The sequence below is a fragment of the Agelaius tricolor genome, unplaced genomic scaffold (assembly GCF_023055355.1).
Source record: "Agelaius tricolor isolate 1412-34295 unplaced genomic scaffold, bAgeTri1.0.p SCAF_30, whole genome shotgun sequence".
Classification (NCBI taxonomy): domain Eukaryota; kingdom Metazoa; phylum Chordata; class Aves; order Passeriformes; family Icteridae; genus Agelaius; species Agelaius tricolor.
Window position 1 is genome coordinate 6,474,573 of NW_027269290.1, and position 21,409 is coordinate 6,495,981.

A 21,409-nucleotide genomic window follows, 5' to 3' on the forward strand; every position below is an offset into this window, starting at 1 on the left:
TCTGTTTCCTCCCGGGCCTCGAAAGGCACTGCCCCCAGTCTCTCAGTGTTTCTCTCAGTTTTTTTCCACCGTGGCCGAAGGGACAAAGCGCTCAGTGTGCCTGGGGTGCAGGGCTGCCCTCCCCAGGCCCACGCGGCCACACTGACGCACAGCGGGGGCACAGGGACTGCAGGTCAAATGCATCGCCTGTGTCCCCTTCCCTCTGCTGGCACACACAATAGATCATATATCGGGGTGGCCCTGAGTGGGGTCCTGCCTGCTCCACACAATCCTGGCCAGGCCACTTGGACAGAGCATCCCACCACTCTGCACGGGTTTTCTGGGCACAGTGAGCCCTTCCCAGCTCTGCCTCGAGGCTGGGTTATTGTCTTGCATCGAGGCGCGAGCGGGCCGCGGTGCGAATTGCTGGGGGCGAAGGGGTCACTTGCAATGCTTGGGGTATTTGGGCGCGGGGCCAACTGCCCTCACCCGGCGCCGCCGCCATATTGGGCAGCCCTGAGGACGCTCCGCCCCCTGAATTCCCCGCCCCCAGGTTACGCCACAGGCAGCGCCTACATTTCCCATGAGGCCCCGCTCCCGCCGCGGGGCGCAGTGCGGGCGGCTCCCGGCAGGGGGCGGTACGGCGCGGAGGGGGCGGGGCCGTTGCCGTGGTGACGCGGGCGCGAGGCCCCCCGGCGGCGGCGGCGATTGGCCGCGGGAGCGCGCGGGGTGCGGTGGCGTCAGGGCGTGCGCGGTGACGCGCGGGGCCGGGGGTGACGGGGAAAGGGGCGGGGGGGGGCGGCTGCACAAGCGGGGCCGTGCGCGAGGTGAGTGTGAGGGACGGGGGGGACCGGGGTGTGAGGGGGCTGAGGGACTGAGGGGGTGTGAGGGGCTGAGGGGGTGACAGGGTTGGGCCTGCGGGTATGAGGGACAGGGCTCGGTGCAAAGGGGACGTGGGTGTGGAGAGCTGCGGCGTGAGGGGCATCGGTGACTTTAGGCTGTAGTTCCTGGAAATCAGGCGGGACTGAGGAGGGTACATGGCCCACACGAGAGGAGGGTTAGGGGGACTGTGCCTGCCTGCTTTGCCAGAGTGGGGTGGTGGAGGGTGCCAGGCACTGCAGGAGTCTGGGGCTGGAAGGAGGAGAAGCAAGGATGGACCTTGAGCAGAGCATCTGGTGAGGGGCTGCTCCAGGAGAAGGATCTGAGAGTCCTTTCTCATCCCTCATTTCTGCCCATTCCACTCCCCCCTGCCCTGGGATCCCAGATGAAGGACGTGCGTGTGGGAAGGAATCAGATGTGCTGTAGGGTCTGGGCAATGCCCATCACGGTGATGCAGAGGGGTCTGAGCAGTGGCTGCCCCATGAATCAGTCCCAGGGCTGGTTGCAGTGTTGGTCTCTAAAACAGTGCCCTGTGGGTTGAGGCAGCCCATGTCCTGTTTCTTGTTTCTGCTCTACTCTCCTCCTGCCCTCTCCATGCAAGTCCCTCATTGCCTTCAGCAGAGTATCCTCTTCTGTACAAACATGCTCCAGGCTGAGGTGGGAGTTTTCCCGATGACTTGACATGTGTCAGCCAGGGACAGCAGAGGAAGCATCCAGGTGGGATGTGCTGGCAGGTTCCCTCCATGCCCTGCTGAGCTGGTGCAAGTGTTGCCTTGTGTGCAGTGTGATGGGCACGCCCTGGCATTTAGCAGTGAATGGGACAAGGTGAGCCAGGCATTTAGTTTTAATTCTCAGATCTCTGGCAGCAGCAGCAGCAGAGCACTCTGGTCTGCAATGAGAGAGAGCTCAGGGTGTGATTTGTGCACTCCCTTCATGTGATTCAGCCCTCCTTGACAATGTCAAGGCTAATGCTGTGTTACTGAATGGGGCTGAGCTTTATTGCTGATGGAGGAGAAAGCCACCTCCTGATGTGCCAGTGGGGCTGGAATGACTTCAGTGTTGTTTTTTGTCAGAGAGATTAAAGAGAAACTTTGTCAGGATTGTTTAGGAAAAACTGTCTTCCATACTGGAGGAGAAGGGCTGAAAACCCCCCTCTGGTGTGAAAGTGAAGCTCCTGAGGGCAGTTCTGTGGCTGGTGCTGGATCCACACTTGGCACAGCTCTGTGCTGTCCTCAGCCCCCACCTCTAAACAAGAGCAATCACTGCCTTCAAGAGGATGTGGCTTTGACATCACTGATTGGGAAATTCTGATGTGATTGATGCTTCAGTGCCAGGGGCTCCGCACAGATTTTTTGATCTCGCACTTGTGCCCTCCTCTTGATCCTGTAGGGAACACCCTCTACACTCAGGCCACACTCACCCTTTGAGGCAGGGGGTTCATCTTCTTTTTCCATCTCTCCTGGGCAGCTGCAGTTTCCATGTCAGACCTGGAAGGATGTGCTGCACTGGGGGCTCACTCTCAGCACAGCACTCGCAGGTTGCTGCCTGGCCTGGTAGGGGCTGGTGATGCTGGTTTGTTGCTGGTTTGTTGCTGGTCTGTTGCTGGTCCTCAGCTGCCTCACAGGTTGTCCCATGCCAAGGGCAGCAATACAAAATGGGGCTTTTCATTGGAGTGGGAGGAGCAGCTAAGCCTGGGTAATGTCAAGGAGGGTATGCGGGTGCAAATAGCATCATGTTCACAGCATCTTTGTTTAATGTTTTAGTCCAGTTAGTCTGCATAACTGTCTAAAAATAGGACATATTTCCTCTAAGTCCTCTAGTTCAAAGCCTCATAAGCCATTTTTTTTCAGCATTAGTCTCTTCCTTCTCTTTTGAGTCTGAAATTCATACAAGGCAAAGTTATCAGGAAAACCAAGAAGAGTGAATGAACTCTGTTGAATCCTTAAGTTTCAGCCACCCAAGAGGAAGTTCATTAAAGTTGCAGGAACTTTCTGGTGGAGTAAGCAAGCTGGGTAAACAAGCAGCCTTGTGGCCACCATAGACCTTTTTGCTAGCATCAACTTTGTGCATTGTCATAAGAGCTCAGGGTCATCAGCCTCTGGCTGCAGGTGCCTTGAGGCAAAGGTGACATCCATGGTGAGGGGATGGGGACACCCCAGGGTTTGCTCTCCCTCCTGGTCTTGGGGCAGATGCTGCCTGTGGCAGCGGCTCCCTGCAGTCACCCTGGCCCGGGGTTTCAGCGTGCAAAAGAGGCAGTGTGTGTTTAAATTTCAGAGCTGCTGCTGGACCCAGCCCAGCGCTCCCAGCAGCATAAATATCTGGCCTTCAGCACAGCCGTGGCAACTTGCTGTGTGTCCTCCTGCAGATTGCTCCAGGTCCTGGTGTCCGTGCTGACATGGTGACCGAGCGGTGGCTGTCGGCGGCAGGCGGACAGGGACAGCTGCTCTGCAGAGGTAACCCTTCCCCTTTGCATGCAGGCCTCCCACCCAGGCACTCAGCAGCGTTTCTGAAAACTTGGGCTAGGGAAGAGCAGCTTGTTTCCAGCAAGTTTGCCTTTGTCCGTGAGCTTAAACTTTCTTAAATTTAATTTTAACTTTAAACTCAGTGCCTTATTTTTGTTCGGTTTCTGAATATGATCTTATGGATTACTTTAGGAATACACTGTGAGGACTAATCCTGTTCTCCTCAGCTGGCTCTTGCTGTCAAAGCACAGTGTCATAACATTTCATTATTTCACTGATGTTTATGATGGAAATTGGCTGTTGCAGATGAGGGAGGGCACACGAGATCCGGAGCTGCACGTGGGTCACCAATCACCCAACAGTCCCACACACGGCCCGGTGCTGGTGCTGTCGGTGTGGGACAAAGCTGAGCAGGCCGTGGCAGAGGCAGGACAGGGGTTTGGAGGAGGTGGTCAGCAGGCCATGGGCAGGCACTGTCCTGCCTGCAGACCTCTGGAGCGGTTCCTGGAATCAGCGGTGCTGTGGCTGTCTGCATGTGGCTGTGGGTGTGTGTTTGCCTCAACACAGCTCTGAGGTGTTGAGCTGTTGTGGGTTCTGTGTCAGATTGGCGCAATGGTTACGCCGTCTCTGTTCTGGTATTCAAGACACAGACTTCCAAGGATCTTCACAGCGTGTGGAGAGGATTTTATAATGAGCCCCGTGAGGCTTTGCTGATCAGAAGAGCATTGTTGTACAGAATTCCTTTCTGGTGTTGATGGGCTCTGTCTTTCTTGCGTGAAGCCTTTTGAAAAATATGTATTTTTGTACAGTACATCTTGTTGCCCTTTGGGGAGTGTTTCGTCTGTGGCTATTGAATTATGGACTGGAAATCTGCAAATGTTCTTGGAGACTGAAGGATTGGCACAACAAGAGACTCTTGGGCTCCTCTGAACAACAGAACCTGACATACAAATGATGTTTTAACTGGGTGAGATGATGTTACAGTGCTTATGCCTGAAAGGTTATTTGCTGTCAGAGCCCAGCCTGGCTTGCCCTGACAATGACATTTTGGATGTCAGGGGTTTTGTGGTTTGTACTGACTCTTTTGCTTAGGGCAGGAACAATCTGATAACCACAATTTCGTCGGGCTGCATTGGTGCTTCTCATCAGGTGCTGCAGAGTAATCTCTGCTTTTTCCAGAAGTCTCTCTGTTCAGGGATGCACTGCTGCAGTAATTTTGGATACTCTGGGAAAATCTGGACAAGCAGAAATTATTTGGATAGTGAGGACAAGTAAGATTTTTCTGTAGAACTAGTTTTATTTTTTTGTTAATTATTCTGAAGTCTGCTTGCCTTGGCAGAATGCCTGGGAAATTGCTTTCCCAAAGCAGGGTTTAGAGTGGAATGATTGATGCCAGTATGAATCCTTTTGGTCAAGGAGATTGTGAAGTGCATCTTCCCCAAAATATGTTTTGGGATGACATTCACTGGAGGCCTGCCTGACTGCAGGAAGGGTTCAGAGCAGAACTGACTCGAGATGTATCTTAGTTTCATTATGACTTCTTGAAATGCTTTAATATTCACTGTTTCAGTCGTAGTGTCTGGAAAATGTCTGTGTTCTCCAAGGCTTAGCCAAGAGCTTGTGAACATCTGGGATCGTTTTGGTCAGGTCTGTTTGGCTTTGAAAGGGCTCTGAAATGCCTGTGTATGTTGGGGTGCTTTCCTGGGGACCTCACAGACAGGCTCTGCTCAAAGTTTGGGGTTTTGGGGAGTGGTTTGCAGGGGAATCCTGACCATGGAGGAGGAAGTGGCGGGATGAAAGCACAGCACAAGTGTTTGTTCTGGTGCTGGGTCAAGGCAGAACCCACCTCTGGTGCTGGGGCATAGGCACAGCCTGGTCACCCCCAGGGTATCCAAGCTGGTGCCATCAGGCTGCATTTCCTGACTTGCCCTGGTCTGGGAGCTGGAACTTGAAATAGCAAAAACCAGAACATGCATGTTCAACCCTTAACAGATATGTGGGTTGGAGACAGGGAATGGTTTTGGTGATTTGAAAGGGCAGATGAGCAGATAGGGAAGCATTTCTTTGATGGGCTGTTAAGACAGACTTTACTGCGAAACACATGCCTATCTCATTAGGACAGGCTTTGTCAGGCCTTTCCTGGCAGGGGTTGTGTGACATGGCTTCAAAATAAGCAATGCTTTGTGCACTCATCTTGTTGATGGGAACCTAAGCTCAAATCCCTGTCCTGCCTGACTTGTTACAAGTGTTTTTCAGTGGAACTCTTGATTTCATCATATTGCCATCTGGGATATTTCTGCAAATGTCCAAATCAGCTTTTCACCTTCAAATTGTTTATATGGGTTCTGCTGGAGATGTTGGCTCTTGAAAGCTGTTAACCCCACGAGTGCTGATGGTCAGAGACCCACATCTCTGAAAACACCCCTGGGTTCTCCTGTCCATGGGGTAGAACTTGTGTTGTGGAACTTAGGGACATGGCGATCTCTGGAAAAGGGTTGTTGGTGAGGAGCCTGCTGAGCTGCCAGCAGCTGGCTGTGTCAGGAAGCAGTAGCTGATGCTGGCTGTGAGCTCTGTGGCTCACCCTGTACCCCCAAGACTGTGCCAAAGGCACGAGGATGTTATGGAAGGTGCGAATGCTTTGCTCAAGCATTTTGTTTTCTGGGGGCCGAGGCAGAAATCCAAATGGTCAGAGCACTCTGTGAGTCTTGGCAGGATCACACTGACACCGTGGCTGCTCCTTTCCCTGCTGAAAAGGCTGGGGAATCTCTGTTGTCCAGGCAGCTATTGCTATGTGAATGTGGCCAAAAATAGCAAGGAAACAGCATTCCCACCTCATTCCCTGAGAGGGTGTTGTACTAGTTTGTGTGGAAAAGCGATTCTGGTGTTCTCTGGAGGTTTTCTTGGGGGGATGTGTGCATTCAGACTGGGACCCCTCTGTTTTCCTGCTCTGTGGCTGAAGGGGAGCTGCAGCAGACACAGCAATCTGCTCCGTTTGTCCCGCTGCGCATGTTCCTGGGCCTGCTGAATCATCCAGCTTGGGCCTGGGCACAATTGCTCTCTGTCAGCTGTGTCCTGGGAGCAGAGCAGCATGCCTGGTGCCCAGGGTATTTTGCTAAAGTCTACAAAACCAAGTAGCACTTCTCTGCGAGTCCAAGTGTAAACATAACAAAACTTACAGGCTGATGGATTTATTTTTTTCCTGGTTAATCCATGGGGTCTAAAATCTATTGCTGCAAAGAGGAGGAGGCTTGCTGTTGGTTTTGGGGGCATCTTTGTGCGTCTGGGAGCACTGGTAACATAGCACTAAAACCTAGGGGCCTGCTGGATGTTTGGCTCCAGACAGAGGCTGCATGCATGTGTGTGATCCTGAGTGACTCATCGGCCCACTGCTGCTTTTCTGCCCCCCTTGCTTTTCTGAGGAGCTGATTGCCCCTTCCAAAGCATGGATGGCACTTGCTGGTGTCCCAGTGACCCTGAGACTTGGAGGAAATCTAAGCTGGGTGCTGGTGTGTGCAGCACTGCCAAACTTGGCCTCGCTGGCCACCAGCAGTGCTCCCGTTCACAGCCACAGCTTGTTCCACTCGCCCCTTTCCTGGAGCTCCATTTTAGTGCTGCTCTGAGTCTGCAGCACCCTGTGCCCACTGTTTGCCTTGGGAAGTGGTGTTGCTGTTTCTGTGAGCTCCTCCCTCACCAGCCCTGTTCTATAATTACTGATGTTCTTGAAACCAGATCCTTCCACGTGTCCTGCTCAGGTTCGGGAGGACAAGGGGTCCCTGAGCAAACTGACTGCCTTGGAGTACAGCCAAGAGGACTTCAGCAGTTTGGGAACACGTCATCTTACAGTGCCTCTTTGAATTCTGAGCCTCCAACCTCCTCACCTCGGGGATGCTGAAGGGAAGGGGAATATATCCCACACAGCCAGGTTTGCACTGTGATCCCAAAGCATTGCCACAGTTTCACAGCCACCTCTGCTGTGCCCTGGGTTGTGGGGAGATGATCCTCTCTCTTTGCCAGACTTAATGATCTTCTCAAATAGCAGCACTTCTGTGCCATTTCAAGCACTGAGAAGTCCCAGTGGTGTCACCTTTCCAGTACCTGCTTGTTTCCTGGCTGCTGTCCTTGTTCCAGTGGGTCAGACCCACGTGCCCCTCCTGGCCATAGATACTTTGGCTGTCCTGAGTTGACCACTAAACCCAAATACCAGTCAGCACTTGGCAGAATGAGATGTGCCAGTTTACTTCCTGAAAGTCATCCTGGAATGCCTTGTACAGGAATGTACAACAGGAGAAGATGGTCACGAGCAGTGCAGGGAGCTGATCTGGGGCTGGGCAGGCCAGACCTGCGAGTGTGACTGCTAACAGGTGTCAAAATCTGTAATGCAGGAATAAACAATGACACTTGGCACTGATCTATTGCTCTGCACTTCCAAAACATGCTGTCTCCATGAGCTAATGCAGCCAGGGAATGATCAGGAAGGAAGCATTGTAAAAATCCTGGGTTTGTTTCTTTGTGGTGGGTTTTGGTTTTGGTTGGGGCTTTTTTTTTTTTATGATCAAGGAAATGGAGGTAGGGAACCTGACCAGATTTGCTGAAGGTCATGGAGCAGCACTTCCATTAAGAGCTAAGAGCTGTGCAGCTTTTCCCTGCCTGCCCTGCTGCTGCCCATCAGCCACAGAGCCTGATGAGGGCAGGGAGTCCCTCTGCTGGGAAGCTGTTCAGGGATGATTCCTCTGTCTTCCCATCTCTGCCATCTCAACATTTTGGAGCACATCCCACGCATGCTTGCTGCTGGAGCCAGGGATGGCTGCAACTCCTGGAGAAGAGCAGCCTGGCAGACCCTGCTTTGTGCATGGCTGAGAGTTCAGTGCCCAAAATCTGCTCTTTTTTCTGTGTCTGCAACACCTCTTAGAGTCTGAACAAAACCAGCAGCAAGTTCCTTTCGGAGCAAAATGTCATGACCTGGTTTTGGGGACAGCATCAATCATGCTACAAAAAGAGAAGAATCCAGCAAGTTTTGTAACCTTTTTAATGGGCTGGGGTTATTTCCCCCCTCAGTGCCCAGGAAGTGGGTGAGTTAAAACATGCAATAGATGTGTGATTCATTTTGGCAAGCCAGGCTGCTCCAGGCAGCTGAGGGAATCTCCTGCACCCTGTGCCACAAGTCCTGGAGTAATTAGCAGCAGCTAATGGTCATGGCAGCTCTGGCAGCACCCCTGTGCTCAGTGAGCCCAGCTCACTCTTGGGGAAGCACAGGGGGTCTACACTGAGCAGCCTTGGAGAGAGAATCACAGGACTGGGCTCTGGGGCATGGTGCAGCATCTAAGCAGATGCTTCAAGGGGAAAAATCTGTCCCAGAATGTCCATCCAGGTGAGTGCTGTGTGGGAGGGCTCTTCCTTGCTAGCTGTAGTAGTTTATTTTTGTGTGTTGCCTGCCTTGAGGCCAAGACTTTGAGTAAGGAAGGAAACACTCAGCTACTAAGGGCTGCTGAGATCTCATTGGCTAATTTGGGGATATGCTGATCTTCCAGGAGCAAACATAAACATGTTTTCAGCGTTCCTCTCGCCTGTTTTGTACTCTCAGTTACCTTTCCTGTATTGCAGCATCTGCTTAGCTCTTATTTGGCTTTTATTAGTAATAGCTGACGTGTAGGAGGAGGAACAGAAACTGGTACTTGATCAGCAGATCTTGGAAGCAGTGACACAACCTGAGGAAGTCTCCAAAAGGTGGTCAACCAGCAGCAATCACATCTCCTTTATGGATTCAGGTCAGTTTTTGACTGTGGATTCAAAATGTGCTGCACATCACAGTGCTGATTTCTCAACTCACCCCTTCTGTTTCTTTTGGCTGTGAATTTGGTGAACTTTCTTGTCCAGAGGAATAAACACAAGCGAGGAGCACTCCCACGTTTTATTGGTTTCCTTCTGCCATTCTTCATGACCTCTTTGATAGTACAGTTGTCTTGAACAACTGCTTTGGGCAGATCAACTCTGTGACTTGACTCCTGGGAGGTTTGGACCTTTCTTTGGTGCTTTGCATGGAAACTCTGAGCTTGGCTCCAGGGTTTATGTGCTAATCAGCAGGATTGGCTGCCAGGGGAACTGCCAGGCCACAGGGGCACAAGCTGTTGGTTGATGATCTAGAGGCTTGGATCTTGGTCAGCTCTGGAGAAGCTCTACCTTCTTGCAGGGAATCCACACTGAAGATTTATCTCCTTTTAACTTCTATTCCTGTTTTTTTCCTCTCCTGGTTGTGCCACGTCTCTCTCCCTGTTCCCACTGATGGTTTAGCTTGGCATAGATGCCATCTTCTAGGAAAGACAAACCTGTTGCCCAAGCTGTTTGCAGCCAGCAGGCACCAGCCCAAGCCCAGAGCCAGCAAACAAACCCTCCCTGCACCAGCTGCAGAGGAAGCTGCTGGCTCAGCCAGGGTTACCAAAGCTCCTTGGAACAGGCATTGAGGCAAGGGCACAGCAAGTCATGGGATGCTTGTGCAGACATCTGGGGCAAAGCAGAGAGCTCTGTCTGCAGTGGGTTTAAAGCAAGGGGCTTGTGCTGGGTGCCAGGGACAAGGGGAATCTAATGAGCTGCTTGTTAAGCTGCTGCAGGATGGATTTTCCACTGTAGACAAGCTTCTCCTGCCACGAGCTTCCCCCACTAACTGCTCTTCCAGGCAAAAGTGTTTCCCTGATGTTGGTGTGATCATTTATATATAACCCTGAAAACAGTGAAGTTCATTACCCTCCATCTCCAGTGAATAAGTTTTCCTGCCTGTCTGCCATGTCCCACCGTGTGGGATGTGTGAGCAGAGGCCAAGGATAACACAGCCCTTCAATGGTCCCTCAGTGCTCATGTGGAGGCACAGGGAGGGAGCAGCCCCTGCTGCTGCTGCTGCCAAGGAGCACAGGGCAGTGTGCTCACTGGTGCCACTAGTGTACCTCACCTGGAAACAAAGCCACCTGTCCTGCACTCTGAGTTCCCACTGTGGAGGGAGAAAATAAAGCTCCCTCAGCCACAGGAGACCCAGGTTCTGGTACAGCACCAGCTCCAGGGGTGACTTGTGTTCTGGCTTTGTGACGTGTTTGTGTTCAGCCTCCCACCTGCAGGTTTTGTTCTCTCCCTGAGCTGCTTCCTTGCTCTTTCAGGGAGCTCTGACCTTGATGTCTTTCCAGCAATCCAAGGAGCTGGCTGCAGCTCAAGTTTGAAGCTGCCAGGTGTGAGGGTCTGCTGTGGGAGGGCAAACAAATCCAGGGAGTCCTGGGTCACTGCTGCCCTTGCCCAGCAAGCCCTGAGCTGTGTTGTGGGCTTGGGCACAGGGCACAGACCATCCCAGAGCTTGGGGCTGCCCTTATACAAGGCCCCTGCAATATCCTGTGTTAGTTTAATTTGGGTCTGCAAATCGAAGCTCTCTTCGTTGAACCTGGATTTCAGTGGCTTTCCTGATGGGTATTTCTCCACTTAAAAATAACTCTCTTAAGGAAGTGGATGGAACTTTATATAAGATGTGCTTGAGATGTTAATTATTCAAGAAGAGTCAGTTTAGGGATCAAGATCCAGCATGGCTGGGAGGGAGGTGGGAACTGCTCTGCCATAGCCACGGTACCGGTGCTGCATCGTTTGGACGGCTGGAGGTTTTTGTGGGCTCTTTGGGATGGAGTAAGGCAAACAAGGAGAGGAAGTGTGTGGGGGAGGATGGGGCCGTTCCTCCCACAGGAAACCCGGGATTAAGACACTGGTTGGATTGTGTGGCTGTTGGGATTGCACTGCTGGACCCGTGGCTGAGCACGGCCCGGCAGCTGCGCAGAGCAACAGCAACACGTTCAGCCCAGCTCTTGGCAGAGGAGCCAAGTGAAAACAAACACAAAGGCTGCAACTGGCAGCACTCTGACGGGAAGGAGTGCGAGTGCAGGGCTGACAGGAAGCCATCAGTCTTGCAGATGGCTTGCATGGGCCAGGGACTTTTAGCCACTGCCTGCTGCTGCACTGAGCCCTGCTCCCCCAGTATCTTCGACCCACGGGCACAGTGTGCCCTGATCAGCTGCTGCTCCCAATCCAGGCTCTGCCATGGCTGGGCAGGGACAGAGGGTGAAGCCAGCCCTACTTTGATCCTTCTGGAGGTGTTGGTTCTGTCAGACCCTGGCCCTGGCTGCTACCATCACATCCCAGGTCACTGGCGGCTCTGGGGGACATTGTCTGGGGCAGCATGGCTGCTATGGGACTTATAAGCTGGGGACCCCTGGTTCCTGGGTTATCTGGGCTGGTTTGTGGTCTGCTGGGCTTTAAAAACAATTCTTTGAGCTTTTGCTTCCTTGAATCCTACAGAATATTTATTCCACAGTGCAGAGGGATCTTTAAATGTGCCCTGCTCTGCATGTCTCACTGGCCAAGGAGCCAGCCCAGAGCAGGAGTGGTGTGCTTGGTGACACTGCCCTGCTGCTGAGCTGCTCCCTGCAGGCACTCAGTGGCCTCTCTCCATGTCCTGCAGGCTAGCAGGAACAGCCTGGTGGGGTCCATCTTGGATAGACGCGGATGATGCCAGAGCTATGACAGGGATTGCAGTCTTGGCACTGAGGGGTGATCAATTATGGAACAACTACAGGAGGAAGTACCTGAGGTCAAGGAAGAGGAAGAGGAAGAGGCAGTGATGGTAGCAAGTGGAGCCTCAGACCCAACTGGAGGACCAGACAGCTCGCTGCCTTCGAGCAGCTACACAGGTGAGTGGAGCCACAGGAGCTCATCCTGTGGAGCATCCAGGTGTCCACAGCCCCCAGGCAGCATGCCCAGCTGCAAGGGCAGAGGATCTGTCCCTGAATGGAGTTCAGCTGAACTGAACATTTCACATTTATTTGTGAAATAATGCTCCAAGTTATGGAGAGGCTTACTTCTTCCTCTGAGATCACTGCATGTCCATTGGCAATGGGTTTTGGAGTGGAAATTAAAAGGACAGGTAACATTGTGCTTCAGAGCAAGGGGCCTCCCAGGGTGCTTGGGAATGCTTCCTTGGACACTTTTTGGGATCCTCAGAGCAAAGTGATTGTAGGAGGTGGGAGAGAAGGTTTGTGGATGCAGAAGAGACTCCTCCAGAGCCCTTGATGTTCCAGCTGGGATATCCTGTGCTAGCAGCTGGCCAACAAGGGATTATAAAATCTGCTGGTTGGGGTTTCATTGCCAGGACATGAATGCCAGAGGGAAGAAAGGAGCATTGATGTGGAGTCTGAGCTGCTGGGGCATTCTTGGCTCTGTTGATGGCATTTGCCTGCAGCCAGTGCCAGATTCCAGATGTGATACCAGGGGCAGGCAGGACAGGGCCAGAAATCAGCCCCACAGCTGGATGAGCTGGCCACACCAGGAGCTGGGCCTGTGGCTGTGACATGGAAGGACATGTCCCTGTGTGTGTTTGCAGACCTGTCACAGAGCTCCTCTCCCTCGCTGTCGGACCAGCTGCAGATGGGCTGCGAGGAGGCGGCGCTGGGAGCGCTGAACGTGGAGTGCAGGGTCTGTGGGGACAAAGCCTCGGGCTTCCACTACGGCGTGCATGCCTGTGAGGGCTGCAAGGTGAGTCCCAGGGACAGCTGGGTCCAGCAGCACCAAGCAGGGATTAGATCCCAGCAACTGGGCTGCCTCCTCACACAAGATTTGCAGCAAAACAGGGATTCGGGATTGATTGTAAAAAACTCAGCCTGTCTAGAAAGGGGCAAGTATCAGCAGGCAGCAAATGCTGCCCTGGGAAGAGGGCTGAGACCTGTATGGCCCAAACCTTGCCTTGTCATGCTTTGTTGTGTAAGGCAAATCCATCTGTCCCCATAGGGACCCTGAGTTTATTTTTAAAAATAGTTTGTGTTCTGCAGATCAGCAGTGAGCTGTGTGTTTATCTCCCTGGGATCACTGGCTGCAGCTTGGATGTTCCTCTGGAATTCTTTCCCCTGCAGCAGATCCAGCAGGGTTGTGTTAGCAGCCCAGATCCTGCCAGACATTCCTGCAGGCTGGGGTTGGCCATGGCTGGTTCCTCCATCCCCCTCTGTGGGCTGCTGGCACAGTCACAGCACCAGGCATGGGGTGCCCCCACACCTCTTCCTCTGCAGCTCCTTTCTGCCACCACATGACCTTTTCTTGGCATAGACCCCCAGAGAGACCCAGGGCTCCCCCTCCTGAGCCTCCCTGCAGCTCCTGGGGATAACAAACCAGCCTGGTGCCAGACTCCATGTCCCCCTGCTCCCTCCCTGCCTGCAGGGTTTCTTCCGCCGGACGATCCGCATGAAGCTGGAGTACGAGAAGTGTGAGAGGAGCTGCAAGATTCAGAAGAAGAACAGAAACAAGTGCCAGTACTGCCGCTTCCAGAAATGCCTCTCTCTGGGCATGTCACACAATGGTGAGTGTCACTGCTGCCCACAGGCCTGGCCAGCTGGGTGACACAGGGCCAGCTGCCCTCCTGTGAAGGGTGCCCATGGCCTGCTGTGCTTCAGCCCATGGCTCTTCTTGCCAGGGGATCATTCAAACCCAGTGCTTCAATCATTTGATTCCTCTTCCCCTTTTTCTGTATGAGAAGGGGCTATTCATTCCCCCCATGCAGTGCAGCTGCTGGCACATGGCTGTCCCTTATGGACTGGCCCTGAGGGAACTGGACACACAAATTGTTTTTCTGTGCTAGGACTTTTACACTTCAGGTGTAAGAATCTCAGACCCAGACAGGCAAAGGTGTTTATGTGGGAAGCAGGGTTTGAGCAAGAGCTGGAGGAATGGGATGGGAGTCTGGAGTGAGGAAGCAGCAGTGGCTGTTTCATGAAGGTGTTAGTGCTGGAAGAACTGCAGCTGGAGAAGCATTGTGTTGTGCAGCTGCAGGTGTTCTCCAGCAGACCTGTCTGTCTGCAGTGGCAGAACAAGCTGCTGCCTCTCTGAATGCATCCCCTGGGGGCCCCCTGCTATCCTGACCCCAGTTTTGCCCCCCAGCAATCCGCTTTGGGCGCATGCCAGAGGCAGAGAAGAGGAAGCTGGTGGCAGGGCTGACAGCGAGCGAGATCGGCTGCCAGAACCCACAGGTGGCTGACCTGAAAGCTTTCTCCAAGCACATCTACAACGCCTACCTGAAGAATTTCAACATGACCAAAAAGAAGGCAAGAGGTATCCTGACCGGCAAGGCCAGCAGCACCCCAGTAAGTTCCCTCCCAGGACAGGTGGGGTTGGCCATGGCCAGCACGGGGGACTGTTCTCTGGGAGATGCTGCCATAGCTGTTCCCATGCAGCCAGGTGGGCTCTGCATGTCCTGCCCCTTGCTGGGAAAAACCCCACTGCTCTGCACACTTGTGCTGTGGTGGGTGGGTGCAGATTAGCTGGGCACTGTCAGCCCCGGAGGCAGGGCACAGCACAGGGACAGACAGACAAACATGACTGTCCTGAGCAGAGCTGGCACCTCGAGTCCCCGCAGCAGACTCCTAACTTGCTTCTTGTTCAAGCAGCCTTTTGTGATCCATGACATGGACACCTTGTGGCAGGCAGAGAAGGGGCTGGTGTGGAAGCAGCTGGTGAACGGCATCCCCCCCTACAAGGAGATCGGGGTGCACGTCTTCTACCGCTGCCAGTGCACCACGGTGGAGACCGTGCGGGAGCTCACCGAGTTCGCCAAGAGCATCCCCAGCTTCGTCGGCCTCTACCTGAACGACCAAGTGACTCTGCTCAAGTACGGGGTGCACGAGGCCATCTTTGCCATGCTGGCCTCCATCATGAACAAGGACGGGCTGCTGGTGGCCAACGGGAACGGCTTTGTGACCCGCGAGTTCCTGCGCAGCCTGCGCAAGCCCTTCAGTGAGATCATGGAGCCCAAATTTGAGTTTGCTGTCAAGTTCAACGCGCTGGAGCTGGATGACAGTGACCTGTCCCTGTTTGTGGCTGCCATCATCCTGTGTGGAGGTGAGCGGGCGCCCTCGGCCGTGCCAGGGTCAGGAAGAGAGTTCTCCCTGCTTAGAGGTGGTTCAGAGGGGGCTAGGGGAGTGAGCTGCAGCTGGGTTTGAGGTCAGCCTGGGATGTCTCAGGGGCATGAGAGAAGAACTGAACATTTCCAAAACCAAAGCTTCTCTGTGGAGGTGATACCTGGCAAGCTTGGACCAACAGCAAGGAATGTAGAAGTGACATCTCCTTCTCATGTGCTGCTGTGGACACATTGTCCAAGGGCACACTTCTCCCCTTTCTAGCTGATGAGGTTGGAGTCATGGTGGGTGGGTTACAGTCCCTGGCTCCCTCTCCCCAGGAGCAGAGTGCACTGTGGAGGGCTGCACCATGACCCTGCAGCTCCCCTGCTTCCTCTCCACAGACCGCCCTGGCCTGATGAACGTGAAGCAGGTGGAGGAGATCCAAGACAACATCCTGAGAGCGCTGGAGTTCCACCTGCAGTCCAACCACCCGGATGCCCAGTACCTCTTCCCCAAGCTGCTGCAGAAGATGGCTGACCTGCGACAGCTGGTGACAGAGCACGCCCAGCTGGTGCAGAAGATCAAGAAGACAGAGACAGAGACATCTCTGCACCCACTTCTGCAGGAGATCTACAAGGACATGTACTAAGGACTGTTATTTATGAGAATGAAGCCATGGATTCCCGTCAAGACTCTTTGTACAGAAACAAAGAAAACTCTTCCCAGTGTCTTCCATTTCTCCTACTGGAAACTCTTTTCTACGTGACCCTGACGTACGGTACATAGGGCAAGATGCCATCAGGATTTGCAGGTGCCTCCTGCTCGGCCAGGGCTTCCGTTAACACACACTAACAAATCTGCAAAGCTGCTGTTCCCCTTCTGTGGCCCAGCTCTGGCTGCCCAGTTTACATGGCTCAGGCAGCTAGGTCACTGTGGGTGGGGAGCCCTGGTCCTTAGGAGGGCCAAGGGGGTGCAGAGGCCAGCAGGGCTGACAGCAGCACTTAGGGTGTGTCTGTATTCTCTTGTTCATTTGCACTCCAAGGACGTGGTCCTGAGCCATGAAGTCTGGGACAGTGTGATGAAAGGATGTTCCTCTCTTTCCCAAAGAAAAGCTCTGGAGTATTTGAACACATGTAGGGCTGTCCCAGGGGAGACTCTCAGCTGCAGCCCCCCCTGTTCTCTGCAGTGTGTTCCTGTCTCCCAGTGGGACTGTGGGAACTCTGCCTTCCTGGGTGCTGCGTGGGAGCCTTTGCTCCTGGCACCCTTGTTCCATAGGGAACCTGTCCCTTGGCACCTCAGTAGGAGAGAGGCTGGGATGGGGAAGTAGCAGGGAAAGGATTTAACTCCTTAAAATTCACCTTCAGAGCAGAGGCACAGAATCCGTGGCTTCCACAGGCTGCTCTGCACAGACCTGAGTTACAAAAAAGGTGTGTGGAGGGTCAGAGGCCTTGAGCTGGTCAGGGTTTGGTGTCCTGCCTCAGTTTCCCCTCTGTGAAAGGGACCTGGATTGTCACATGCTGCCTGCTCCGAGCAGGAGCACAAGGATCTGTTAGTGCATTGGTTGCAGAGAGCTTTGCAGCTGTAAATGCCAAGGATTTATAACCAGGGAGGGGGTGGTTGGGATGCTCACAATGAGCTGGAGCCTCCCAGTGAGCGTGGCTGTGGCAGGGAAGCTGCCAGTCCACCTCTGCCACTGTTCCCAAGAGTGGGAACAGCTCCAGGCCTGGAGGTCTGCCTGATCCCAGCACCACTCTGGGATTTTACCTCACAACTTCCCACAGCTGTAGTGAAACACCACGGTGCTGCCTGGGCCAGGCCAGGCCCCTGGGGTGGGGGCTGTGTCCCTTGGGCTTTGGGCAGGGGGAGGATGGACCTGGGAAGGGCTCAGTTTCCCTTTCAGGATAATGAAAGTGACCCTTCCCTGTCTGCAGCTCCTTCCCTGTGTCCTGAGCAGCCTTATTAAAATACTGATATTCCCTAGGAGGGGTTGTGGGAGCAAATTATTCGGTTTTATTTTACTTTCCTCCTCTTCAGGGTAGCAGATTTCCCTGGTGCAATAATTCCTTTAAAACCCAAAGGGGAAGAGCACTGGGCTTTCCCTCCCCATCACAGGGCTGGCCGGTCCCAAACCTCCCCCTGCTGCCACACTCCTCAGTTTGCCGTGCCTCAGTTTCCCTGCCCAGCCCTCCCGTCCCTACCTCGCAGGGGTGTTGGGAATCACCATTTCTGAAGCACTTTGAAGCCCTCTGGGGGAAGGCACTGGAGACATGCATGTGCTGGTTGGAGCCTGGGATTTGTCCTTCCCAAAGTCCCGGTGCTGTCCCCACCCCGGTGGCAATGCAGGACTCGTGCCCATCACCTGGGAAACTTTTTGCTCTTCCTTCCTCGACAGTATAACAACCCTCAAACTGAAATGTATATTTTTGCTAGAAGTACAAACCTCCAAGTGTTTTTAATAATATAAATAGTGTCTACAAACTGACTTGACTTTAAATAAATCTGAACTAAATATTTAAGAACCTTTTAGCATCCAGCCTGTCTTTGTGGGCTCTCTCTCAGCACCTGGGTGCAGCTGTCCGTGGGAGACTTTCCAGCAGAAATTTGTGATGGGATTTGCTGTGATTTCCAGGGATTTGCTGTGATTCCCGAGGCTCTGTAATTCTCAGATCTCATACCTGCTGTGATTTTCTTGCCTGCAAACCTAAAGCAGCAGAAAGAGCCAGTCCTAAGCAGGATCCCAGCCTCAGCTGGAGGATTTGCGCCCCAAATGCTGGGGGTGGAGCTGGAAATGAGCTGAAAACACCGCGACGGGGGGAATAATGAGCTCCAGGGCAGTCAAGTGCTGGCAATCTGGCTGTCCTTGGCTGTGGTAAAACACCTGAGAATTTGCTCAGGAGGAGCTGGAGACCCCCCAGGCTCCCCTGTGCTCGGCTTGAGTGCTCTGGGGGAAGCTGTTCCACTGCTCCTGCCTCTCCCATGCAGCTGGGGGCACTGGGAGCCGTGGTGCTGCTGGGCAGGGGTCCCAGGAGACCTGGCTGGAGACCCTCCCTGTGTGGTTACCCCAACAGGCAGCATTACCTTATCCAGCCGTTCCCAGTGTGATGGGGGAGAGAACTGAGAAGTGAAATCCACAGGCTGAGTTAAAGACAGGGCTGAAAAGGAAGGGGGAATAGTAATGGTAAAAGAATTAGAATACACAGAATTTAGGGCTGCAGGCTCCTCGCTGCAAAGTCCTTGACTGAGTGTAAACAGTGCTCGGCGGCGGCCGCTATCAACTAGCCCGGGCTTGTCCTCCGCCCCAAACACGTGTCCCCGGCTATTGGGGGAGAACGATCCCAGCCGGACCCATAAATAGCGCTGGGAGGCGGCCTAGCCCCGTTCACTGCTGGGCAAGAGATGGAGGTGGGCTCGATGATGGCATCTGGGCTGTTAAGGACCGAGGCGAGCTCTCTGAGACCCCCGTGCAGGTAAAGGCTTGAGGAAGGGGTGGTCGGGAGCAGCTTTTGGGGGAGACAGGCTCGAGATGGGGCCCCTCGCTGTGGGGGTAGGGATGGCCTCGATCCCCCTCCCCATTTCCCCATCCCCTCCGGAGCTGGGGGTGGGCGGCAGCACTCCAGCCATGCCCCCGCTCCTGCCAGCCCCCAGCCAAGGGCTCCCACCCTTCTCCGTGCCCCAGCCCTCGGTACCGCTGCTCCCCCAGCCCCCAGGAGAGCCCCCAGTCCCTGTCCTGGGCCTCCTTTGCTCGGCAATTAGCAGGAGATTAGGCTGGATGGGGCTGGGAGGACCCCTTGGCTCTGCCCTTGGCGAGGGCTCCCAGACACCAGCCGGGGGGGCTTCCAAAATATGTCCCCAACATATTTTTGGGGGCAAAGCTGGTACCGGGGGGGGCTCTAGGGCAGGGCTGGAGCAGCGTCTGAGCCCATCCACACTGCTCCCCTGGCTAACAGGAATTTTGCCCGTGGATCCTGCCGGTGGGGCCAGAGCTGCCGCTTCTCACACGACAGAGAGTCAGCCCAGGTCTGCAGGTACTTCCAGCGTGGGTTCTGCCGTTACGGAGAGCAGTGCAGGTAAGGAAGGGCTGTGATGCCATGAGGGTGGGCTGGGAGCCTGGAGGAGCTCTGCTGAAATGATGGGACCCTCTGCATCTGTCCCTGGGCTCCTCCAGCTACCAGCACATGCAGGAGGAGCCAGTGCCAGTAGGAACCCAATTTGGTCTGAGGCCTCACTGCCACTGTGGCCAGGAGCCTGGCACTGAGCCCACAGCCGTGGACCAGGACCAGAGGGGAGCCCAGTGCACCACGGCCTGCAGCATGACATGTGTGGCCTTCAAGTTCCCCAAAGTGGAGGTAGAAGTGGAAGAGAAAGACAAGAAGAACATCCCAGCAGTTGGTTACATCCCCCGTGGGGCCATCAGTGGAGAATTTGTCCCCACAAAAGCTCAGGGTGCCTCAGGTAGGTGCTGGGCTGCCCAGGGGACCATGACACTGGGGTGGCCATGGTGAAGTAGCCTGTGCATGTTTCTGCCTATGACCAAGCCTGGGCCAGGCTGGGCTCTGGAGAGCTCTGCAGTGCCAGGACTGTCACTGCTGAAGCTGCACACTCTGAGCAGCCCACCCAGGTCTCTGAGCTTTTCCCCTCTAAGATTCTCCTCCTGCAGGCTTCCAGCCACAAGGGCCAGCACTGGAGCCAGACTCCTCTGACCCCAAAGAGGCAGTTTTGGAGACGGCGGCACAGGCTGACCCTGCAAAGGTGGGTTTGGGGTCTCCTGTGACCAGGTACTCCCTGTCACCCTGTGCTGCTCCCCGAGGCCAGGGCAGTGACAGAGCCAGGGGGTTCCACGCTGTGCTGGTCTGCTTGCAGGTCCCTGCAGAGCCAGGTGCCGAGGCAGCCCTGGTCACCCCTGCAGTGCTGAGAGCCCGGAGCGAGGCTGTGGTGTGCGGCATCTGCATGGACAGGGTGTACGAGAAGGCGCTGCCCGAGGAGCGGCTCTTCGGGATCCTCCCGAACTGCAGCCACGCCTACTGCCTGGGCTGCATCCGCAGGTGGCGGCGCAGCCGGGCCTTCCAGAGCGCTGTCATAAAGTGAGTGGCCATGGGCACATGGCAGGGTGGTCACCATTCCCCCTTCTGTGCCCTGAAATTCTTCCTTGGGTCCGGCGATGTGGCTTTGGGATTGGAGTGGTTTTGCTTTGAGAACAGGCGCTTCGGGGTGGTGATGGGTATGGGGGTGCTGGGTGAGGCCAGGGTGGGTGCTGAGCCCATGCTCCCTGCTCCCTTCTTGGGACACCCAACTGCACCCATCACCCTCATCCAGGGCCTGCCCAGAGTGCCGGATCCCCTCCAGCTACTACATCCCCCACAAATACTGGATCTCAGATGTGGCTGAGAAGGAGAAGCTCATCAGAGCCTTCAAGGCACGGACAGGGTGAGTGCATGGCACTGCTGCGGGTGGCAGGGCTGTGGGCTCAGTGCTGCTCTGAGAGCTACACTCACAACTATGCTTGGCATCCCACAGGAAAATCAGGTGCAAATTCTTCCTGCGTGGCTACTGCCCTTTCAGATCAGAGTGCATCTACCTGCACGAGCTGCCTGCCAGCTGGCTGCGGCGGCACAGGCAGCGCCAGCTGAGGATGCCCACGGTAGGTGGGGTGGCACATCCCGGGGCTGGGCTGGGCACTGGGAGCGTGCCTCATCCTCCCCCCTCTGCTGCAGGTGTTCATCCCTTCTTCCTCGGAGAGCTCTGACGAGGAGGATGAGGAGCTCTGCACGCTCGAGTGGGCTCTCACCCTGGCCATGCTGGAGACAGAATTTCCCCACTCGATTTATGGCCGCGAGATGCTTCTCATCGACTTCAGCGATTCCGACTGAGTCGTGGGGGGACCACGCTGGGCCTGGGTGCTGCTTTGACTCCTGCCATTGTTTCGGGGTGGCTCCAGCCGCGGGGGTGCTGCAGGGATGGGGTGGGATGGGGAAGAGTCTGTCTGGCATTGATGGGTGCACCGGGGGAGACTCAGGGCACAGCCCCCCTGCTCTTGCCCTGGTGCCCACTCTGCGCCCGTGGCAGACCCACGGGTGGGGTGGGCTGGGTGCTTGCAGGCAGCGGGGGGGTCTGACATCCACGGGGGGGGACCGGGCAGCAAGGGGGGCACTGTTTTAAACTCTTTTTAGCCAAATCCGGGAATAACGAAAT

The 21,409-nt window shown here is 54.8% G+C and overlaps 2 protein-coding genes across 6 annotated transcripts; both read left to right on the forward strand.

The window, feature by feature from the left end:
- Nucleotides 1-758: 758 nt before the first annotated feature.
- Nucleotides 759-17,739, forward strand: PPARD (peroxisome proliferator activated receptor delta). Of its 5 annotated transcripts, none has more exons than XM_071450070.1 (8): nucleotides 770-806; nucleotides 3,224-3,311; nucleotides 11,803-12,031; nucleotides 12,721-12,872; nucleotides 13,548-13,686; nucleotides 14,265-14,467; nucleotides 14,768-15,221; nucleotides 15,622-17,739. In XM_071450070.1, exons 3-8 carry the CDS (start codon nucleotides 11,902-11,904, stop codon nucleotides 15,867-15,869), a joined length of 1,326 nt encoding a protein of 441 aa, XP_071306171.1. In that variant the 5' UTR covers nucleotides 770-806; nucleotides 3,224-3,311; nucleotides 11,803-11,901; the 3' UTR covers nucleotides 15,870-17,739. The 5 variants fall into 5 exon arrangements, with proteins under 5 accessions (XP_071306173.1, XP_071306171.1, XP_071306174.1 ...); XM_071450073.1 differs by having other exon boundaries at nucleotides 14,771-15,221; XM_071450074.1 differs by having other exon boundaries at nucleotides 790-806; nucleotides 11,917-12,031.
- LOC139601236 (probable E3 ubiquitin-protein ligase makorin-1) lies at nucleotides 17,734-21,154 on the forward strand. The gene is made up of 8 exons (XM_071450075.1): nucleotides 17,734-18,687; nucleotides 19,168-19,287; nucleotides 19,386-19,672; nucleotides 19,878-19,969; nucleotides 20,081-20,301; nucleotides 20,534-20,644; nucleotides 20,735-20,858; nucleotides 20,932-21,154. The coding sequence occupies exons 1-8, from the start codon at nucleotides 18,617-18,619 to the stop codon at nucleotides 21,085-21,087; spliced, it is 1,182 nt and encodes a 393-aa protein (XP_071306176.1). The 5' UTR covers nucleotides 17,734-18,616; the 3' UTR covers nucleotides 21,088-21,154.
- Nucleotides 21,155-21,409: the final 255 nt, after the last annotated feature.

What these genes read in the sequence shown, in the direction of transcription:
- LOC139601236 (XM_071450075.1), top strand. Translation starts at nt 18,617, where the DNA reads ATGGAGGTGGGCTCGATGATGGCATCTGGGCTGTTAAGGACCGAGGCG. An exon ending in AAAAGCTCAGGGTGCCTCAG is followed by an intron (nt 19,673 to 19,877) that starts GTAGGTGCTGGG and finishes CTCCTCCTGCAG; the next exon opens with GCTTCCAGCCACAAGGGCCA. An exon ending in GCCTTCAAGGCACGGACAGG is followed by an intron (nt 20,645 to 20,734) that starts GTGAGTGCATGG and finishes GGCATCCCACAG; the next exon opens with GAAAATCAGGTGCAAATTCT.
- PPARD (XM_071450072.1), top strand. Translation starts at nt 11,902, where the DNA reads ATGGAACAACTACAGGAGGAAGTACCTGAGGTCAAGGAAGAGGAAGAG. An exon ending in ATGCCTGTGAGGGCTGCAAG is followed by an intron (nt 12,873 to 13,547) that starts GTGAGTCCCAGG and finishes CCCTGCCTGCAG; the next exon opens with GGTTTCTTCCGCCGGACGAT. An exon ending in TGCCATCATCCTGTGTGGAG is followed by an intron (nt 15,222 to 15,621) that starts GTGAGCGGGCGC and finishes TCCTCTCCACAG; the next exon opens with ACCGCCCTGGCCTGATGAAC.